We start from the raw sequence: 7,875 nt of genomic DNA, 5'->3' as shown, positions 1-7,875 counted from the left end.
AAAGAGTCAAACACGACTGAGTGACCAAACAACAAACATTGCATGTGCCTTGCCAAAGCCCTCTTGCCAAAGACCACCAGGATCATGCCAGTAATTGCACAAGTTGGTTTTATTTTTCTTTGCAGCCATGGAGAACTTGCACCATGGAGAACTGAAGGGCGTCTCAAGAAGTAGTTGTTAGAAAGGACTTGTTCGAGGATTTGAGCTCATGTTAAAGATTTGAGATAAAATTTAAGGCTGTGGGGCTTGTTCTGGTTTCAGTGCTCTTGGAAAATTGCATAGTTTTATCACTGGGTATCTTACTGAATCTTTATCTGGAGGGACAGAAGACTAGAGCAAGGCTAAAGCTATAATGTGTTTTTTTTTTCCAACTAGCAATAATCGCGCCTCGGATAAACCTCATTGGCTACGATACCGCCACTGCGCAAAGCTTATAATGTATTTTTCAACATGCCACAGTAGTCTCTCATATTAGCCAGGGTAGAAACATGTTTGATAGTTTTTGTGGCTTGGATAAAGTTCCTGTTTTGTCCATGTTCAGTCATGATTATGGAGTGTTTCTAATTTTGCCTAGATCCATCACAGTTACAAAATGACCTTATCTTCCATTAGTGTTTGGGGGAATGGATATTGTTCCACAGAACACCAAAGCTAAGCTGTGAGTACCAGGACAGGTCCTAGTAACCCCAAGTCCCAGCAGGTTATACCAGGCCAACTTGTGAATGGCAGGGACTGATTTTCTTTTTCCCACAGACATATATTCAGTCAGAAAAGACTAGAATGTAACAAATATCATTTACTGTTTGTGATACTCCAGCACAGAGTTAAGTGCCCTACATCTTTGACCTATTTAATCTTCACAGCAACTCTATGGAGTAAGCACAACCAGTATTCCCATTTTCCAGAAGTGAAAAGTGTGGCATAAAGAGGTTAAGTTACTACCCAACATAAGCAATAGAGCAAGAATTCAACTTAGTGGCTATAGACCAACAGCCTTAACCTCTACCTAGAGGTTGTCTATGTGCACAATAAATTATGAGAAGAGATTACCTTTCAAAGACGATGGGAGTACAGGGATACAGGTGCCTTTTTCTCTTCTCTTTCTTGTCCTTATTTTCTAAATTATCTACAATTAATATGTATTCATTTTCAATCAGAAAAAGGAATAATTTACTAATGTACCTATGGAAGCTCTGTACCCATGCCAAAGTCACTGCCCTAATGCAAACCCAAGTCTTGGGTGCTGTCAAAGCTCCCCCGAATGTCTGAATCAAAAGAGAAGACATCAAATGGGGAGAAGGCAACGCCCTCTCTGCACACGCGCTTTCTCTCTCTTACTCCAACTCAATTACTCCAACTCAATTTAGATCATATTAACTGGATTTCCCGCATTAAAAAGTGGCAGGAAGACCCACTCTGGGGCCATTCCGTGTCTCTGAATTAAAGCCGGGAGGGTGGAAGTCCCCCAACATGCCCCATATACAGAAGAACAATTAGGAATTGAATTGGGAGGAGTAGAACCAAAAACCTTGGTCTCCAAGGAAAGACCCTTTCCTGGTGGGAGAACAACACTCCCACTCGCCAGAGCTCTGCTGAGTTTGTCCCGCTCTAGGAGGCAGCCCAGGCACTGCGGCCCGCGCGAGGGCTTACGTGAAAGGGCTGAAAATTCTAGGGAGGGCAGTGAACCGAGGTTAGGCGGGAACCATTGGGAGGGACAAAGACTTCAGAATGAAAAGAGCTTTGCGGAAATGTTAAAGGCTCCCGATCAGACCTGTCGGCTGCTTTCCCTTCTCTCACTGCGCTGGCAGCAGAGCACAAGAAACATCTTTGTTTGCTCCCCGGGCAGAGACCGACTTTAGGCCTCCTGAGAGGTGCCCACCCACCAGCTGCCGCTGGCTCGGCCGCAGAGAACTGGGCTCGCAGTCATTCCCGCTGCCATCGCACCCCCCGCCCCCCACTCCCCCGGCCCTTTCCTTCTTTCCGTCTGCCCCGGCCGAGAGCCACGAGAGGCAGCCTCCCTGCCATTTAGCACCTCGGCTGCGCAGTGGTGGGTGGTTTCCCAAAACGTGTGCCCTCGCAGCCGCTCGCGCTCCAGTCGCCACTTGCAGGGGCACAAGTCAATGAGGCTTTTCCCTCCGCGATCATCGTGAATCAGCAAAGCGCTGCAGAGCCGCGGCGTCTCCGCGGGCAGAAATTAAGACGATGGGGGAAGGGCACAAGTGGAGTGTTGCAGGGGAATTTCTAGCCCCTCCCGGGAATGGCAGTTCGGGGTTGGGGGGTGGGGCGATGTCAGCTGGAAGCTGCCAGAGGGAACCTTTGGAAATTGAGAGCGGTGAACCGGAGGGAGCCTTTGGAAACAGAGAGCGATGTGGGGAAGAGTGAGGCTAAGCTGAGAAAGTGGACGGGAGTCTGGCTAGGCAGGAGGACCCCGGGAGCGCAGGCTGAGCTGAGCCGGTGCGCCCCGGGGATAGGCAGCCCGGCCGCTGCAGGTGTTGCTGAGGGAATATAGGATGGAGGGTCTGGAGTGGGGGAAGGGAGGAGAGGAACCAAAAAAAAGAGGATTTCCCGGCCCACGACTTCCTGTTTCTAACGTGCAAGTTCCCAAGTTGAGTTGGAGAAGTGGAGGGCCGCTAGGCATTGGGGAATCTGCGATGGGAACGTTAGGGAAATACCTCCCTCAGTCGCGTTCTCCCATCCGTTCCCCTGTCCCCGTTCCCCTGTCCCTCTCTTCTTTCTCCTCTCTCTCTCTCTCTCTCTCTCTCTCTCTCTCTCCAGCTTCTTCCTCTTCCTCGTCCTCCTCTCCCTATCCCGCCTTCCTTCAGCTTTGATTAATATGCACGTCCATGCTCAGGAGTGCGGGCCACACTCCAGGGACCGCGCCTCCTGTCACCACCGCCTTTCGCTAGACCCTTGGCACCAAGAGGCCAAGCGGGAAAGACTGGAGGCGTGAGATGAGAAGACCGAGCGCTCAGAGCGCGAAGCCCGGGGACCCCTCTCCGCGCCCCGGTCCCCACCCCCCTAGCTGGACAGAGCGCCTCAGTGGCCCCGACTCCGAGGTTCCGCTCGGTCTGCGTGGCAATGGATGGATCCCGCGGCTTGGAGTGCGCGACAAACCGCGCTAAATTGTACCTGTGCGTGGCCGTTCCCGCCGCCGCCGCAGGTCTATCCCGGGCCCGAAGCCGGCGCCCGCCTTCTCGGGGAATTCTCTGGAGGGGGTGTGCGAGGGGAACCACCGTGGCTGCCTGCTAGCTCACGCCTGGCGCGCACAAGCACACGCCCAACTTTGCCGAGCTGTCGGCGCCCCCCCCCCCCCCCCGCGGCGGGTTCCCCCGCGCCCCCTGCGGCTCGGCACTCTCTGAGACCACAGCTCTCCAGGTCTGAGCTAAGGTGTCCCCCACTCCCACACTCCCGCGTTTGAGGAGGAGAGGGCAGGGTGGAGGAGAGAAGGGGAGTAACGTTACCGACTCCCTGACCAGCTGTTCACAAACACTCTACGCCCGCAGGGGCTCCCGCTCCAGCCCCGCCAGGTCCCCCAGACCCGCCAGTGACGACAGAGAGAGGAGGAGGAGGCAGTGCGGAGAGGCGGGAGTCCGGCAGCACCAGAGCCCTGGCGACCGGCGGCTCCACGGACTGAGCACCGTTATCGGCCACTTTTATTACTGGGGTCGCGGTGGGGAGGTTGAGGGGCGCACCGCAGAACTGTCTAACCCACTCTGGAGAGACCCTCATGGAGAACGAGGAGACTCTCTACAGGCGCCTTCGGAGTGGACGTGTCCCAGACGCACAAGCGGACTCTGGTCCCGCGGAAGCTGCAGTGTTGGGGATATTTTAAATGGCTCTTACTTGAGAGGAGGCGTGATTTCCACGTTCGAGCGTCTTCACTCCCCACCCCCCTCTCCGCACCAGCCAGTGCGCGCCACCACCTGAGCCTGGCGAGAGCCGGGGCGCACGCAGTCTTCAGCCTCCTCCTTTCCATCTCTGGGGGGGATTCGGCTCTGAGCCCGTCCGCCCGACGCCCCCCGGGACAACTCTTTACTTTTTGTTTGGAAAATCGGGGCCATTTCTTTATTCGTCTCTGGGTCTCCCCGAGGAGGACAGGGGAGAGGAGGGCGCGCGCGGCGGGCCGGGCCAGGGGAGGGGAGTGCTGGGAGGGGAGGGGACTGGGTGTAGCCTGGAATTCTCCGTCCTCGTGTTCCTAGGCTGGCGCGCAGAGTCTCCCCGCGATAGCGCCGCCGCCGCTCCCCGCGCCACCCCGTCGTTGGCCTCGGGGGTCGGGTGAGTGGGGTCATGACGCGCCGCGGGGGCCGCCCCGGGCCCCTCCCGCGCTGAGCCGGGACGCTGCCCCGCCGCGCGGAGCCCCTCGGGCGGGGAGGCGGCGGGGGGTGGGGAGGGCGCACGGGGTAGGGCGGGGTGGGGGCGGCGCGGAGGCCGCCAAGCTGGGGGGCTCTCCGGGCGGGCGCGGCCGCGGGCAGGAGGGCGTGTCTCCGGCCCGAGGGGACCCTCCCGAGGCGCGGCGCGGGACTCCCCGATGGTGGTGCCGCGGCTCCGGGAGAGCACCGGGTCTCGCCTCCGTCGCCGCCGCCGCCGCCGCCGCCGCCGCCGCCGCCGCGGGCGCCACCACCGCCGCCGCCGCCGCCGCCGCCGCCGCCCGAGCCCGCGCCGAGCGTGCGCCTCGCCCTCCTCCCGCGCCCGCTCTGCTCTAGGATGCTGCGGCAGGTCCTACACAGGGGCTTGAGGACGTCTTTCTCCCGGCTCGGCCACTTCATAGCCAGTCACCCTGTCTTCTTCGCCTCGGCGCCGGTGCTCATCTCCATCCTGCTCGGCGCCAGCTTCAGCCGCTACCAGGTCGAGGAGAGCGTGGAGCACCTGCTGGCGCCCCAGCACAGCCTCGCCAAGATCGAGCGCAACCTCGTCAACAGCCTCTTCCCGGTCAACCGCTCCAAGCACCGGCTGTACTCGGACCTGCAGACCCCTGGGCGCTACGGCCGGGTCATCGTCACCTCCTTCCAGAAAGCCAACATGCTGGACCAGCATCACACCGACCTGATCTTAAAGGTGAGAGGGGGGCGGGCGCGGGCAGCCTCTGCCGGCGCCGCTGCCGCGGTGGGGCTGGCTGTGCGCAGGGGTCCGGGCTGAGAGCGCCGCCTCTCCCATCCCAGGCGACTGCCGCAGGGGCTCTGCTGCACCGCGCGCCCCTCGAAGGCCGCCCGGAGCCTCCCAGCCTCCCGGACGGGTAGTGTCCGGGCCCGGCCCGGCCCTGGCCGCCGTCGCCGCCACCCCGGCAGTCGCTGCAACAGTTGGGGCGGCGGCGGCCACCGTGCTGTGATCGGTGCGCTTGTTTTGGATGCAGTGGTCTTGGGGGCGGGGAGGCTGTGGGGTAACTGGGCCAGAAGGAGCCCAACTAGAGAAGACATTCTAGAAAGTCCTGCTACTTGAAAACAAAATACTCTCTGGGAGGGGAGCGGGGGGGCGGATTCAGAGAGCCTGCTCCCCTGTCCTCGTTTCTTCTTCCTTGCTCCAGTCAGGGAGTGGAGTGTTTTGGAAAAGGCTGCTCCGAGGGGCTGTAAGTGGGCCGAGGAATGTGAAGCGGGATGGTAAAGAAGAAGTGTGCTCCCGGAAAGCAGGGGCTGCCCTCTTCCCCTCTTCCCCGGGCAAGGTGGCCATCTCTGTCTTCCCGAGTGGGAAATGATGTTTGTAATTCGCAGTCGGTTCATATTTCACAGTAGCTCTCCTCCTTCAAGATGCAAAAAGTTCTCTGGGAAAGGGGAGGAGGGGGTTCACTGATCCATTTGTATGTGGGTGCGTTTGGGGGTGAGGGTGAGGGTCAGAGCAAGAGAGTGAGGACAGAAGCCAGGCTGCATGGCCATGACAAGAGCACAGTAAACCGAGCAGCTGCTTAAAGGGTGACACTGGGAGAAACAGGTTGTGCCTCAGCCCTAGGTGAGAATTTGGTGTAAAAAGTGAGGTCAATGGTGATAACTTTCAGGAAGTTCCCAAGAAAAGCCGAAGAGTGAGGACTAGAGATGGAAAAGTGAAGACCTTAGGAAAGAAAAGTCAAGATTGGTTAGAATGTTCCATCCCAGTCTTGGTGGGGATTCTGGGTCTTGTTTACTGAAGGTCCTCCTCTGGGGAGGGCACACAGGAACCAGTCCCGGCTGGAGCCCTGGCGTGGAAGGGTGGAAGGTGCCGGTCTTGTGTGGGTCCAGATCTAGGATTGGAGGCTGGGTAGATTTCTAATCTACCTCTCCCACTGGGAGTCAGCCAGTGAGCCCAGGGAACTCTTTCCTTCTCTTTCCCTCTGCAGGTAACCCCTTAGAGACAAGCTCTTTTTCCTCTATAATTTTCCACCATCTATTTGTTGACATCAATCAGTAATTAGTAATGAGGGGAATCTGAGTAGAAACTCAATGGAATTAGGACCTTCCCACATTGGGTGGCTCGTGATATTTTTAAGGACACACATCATCACACATACTCATCACAGAACCTTAGTAACATCAATCCTGAGTTGTTTGCTTTTCTGATGATTACACTCCCAACATCAAAGTGTTCCCCCTCCTCATGCTTCAGTTAATGTATTTTGACACACACATAAATACTGCTACAAATGCTTTTCCCAGAAAATATGTAATAATTTCACCATAGGCTTAAGGAAACTATACTTTAGCCAGTCCTGACAGTTAGAAAACTGCTCCATTTTTTGATAGATGATCTATTTAAATGATATTTCTCTTTGTTTTTATTTTTTGAGGTGATGGTTCCACTGGCTTTTTACTTCCCCTAACAATCCGTCATGCAACTGTGATGGGCAGTCACCAGTTACGTTCACTCTCAAGGTTAATGAGACATCAACAGGCACGTCAGATCTCTTTTCAACTGGATTGTTTCTCTCGGATTTGATTTTGATCTGTTCAGGACAGAAAACCATATTAGAAGGGAAAGTTGGGAGTGGAGAGACAGGGAGGCTGGCTTTTCTTCATACCTAAAGGGCAACTTTAAAGGACTGCGGTCTTGTGAGTGAATTGTTTTAAGAAATGGGGTGTTTTTTCATGCTCTAGGTTTCTGGGGAAGATCAATCCAAGTAGAATAGTGGTGAGAACTCATTTCTAGCTGATGGCTGTCTGGTAAAAATGAATTCACAGAGCTTATGAAAACCCAGACTCGGGCAACTGAGGGAATTGCCTTCAATTTTATATATCCATTGTTTTCTTCTTACATCCAACCTCTCTATGTGGTGGGTGTGGAGCCGGGGGCCAGAAAAATGGACCCTTGGTAGTCATGGTAATGTAAAGTGTAGGAACAAGCACTGACTTTCTCGCTCTCTTTTTCTATAAGAGACCCGAAAGATTAGTCCTTTACAAAAGGTGTTAGGAGTGAGAGGCACTGTTTTCTCCCCTTCCTGGTGTTATTCTGATGCTTTGTTGCTGGCATCAAGGAGACCTGACACTTAACATTGTACACAACACCAGTTGTCCCCTGCCTGTTTTATCACATCACTGTGGAAGTAATGTGGACAACGCAGAACCAGGCTTTGAGGCTTTCTTAGGCCCCATGACAAAACTGAAGAAGTAGCTCCCAGGGTTGTGTCATTTACTCCTCCAAAAATTTTTTTCACATCCAAAAATTTTATAGAAGTTTGACTGGGGACAAATAGTACAACCTCTGAGACATGCTCGTATGGGTGGTGAGGCAAAGACCAGATTTGTCAGCGTAACATTCCCCAAGAGACAGCTATCTTGCTCTGGGGGTGTACCTATGCAATGAAAGGTGAGCCTGCTTGGAATATTAGTCCAGCTACTTTCTGATCTAAAACAGACTGAGGAAGGGATGATGACAAAAAGTGAACACCCAGTTTGATGTTTTTTACAATATTGG

The 7,875-nt window shown here is 55.1% G+C and overlaps 1 protein-coding gene and 1 pseudogene across 1 annotated transcript in view; one reads left to right on the top strand and one right to left on the bottom strand.

The window, feature by feature from the left end:
* Positions 1–255: 255 nt before the first annotated feature.
* Positions 256–432, bottom strand: LOC133053377 (U4 spliceosomal RNA; annotated as a pseudogene).
* Positions 433–4,704: 4,272 nt separating this feature from the next.
* PTCHD1 (patched domain containing 1) overlaps positions 4,705–7,875 on the top strand; it is a 50,796-nt gene continuing 47,625 nt past the window's right edge. Inside the window, exon 1 of the mRNA XM_061136686.1 lies at positions 4,705–5,055. Coding sequence (XP_060992669.1) covers positions 4,705–5,055 — 351 coding nt within the window. The remainder of the gene's footprint in view (positions 5,056–7,875) is intronic.

The sequence above is a fragment of the Dama dama genome, chromosome X (genome assembly GCF_033118175.1).
Source record: "Dama dama isolate Ldn47 chromosome X, ASM3311817v1, whole genome shotgun sequence".
Classification (NCBI taxonomy): domain Eukaryota; kingdom Metazoa; phylum Chordata; class Mammalia; order Artiodactyla; family Cervidae; genus Dama; species Dama dama.
The sequence above is the reverse complement of the archived record's forward strand: the minus strand, read 5'-3'. Positions and strand labels throughout refer to the sequence as shown.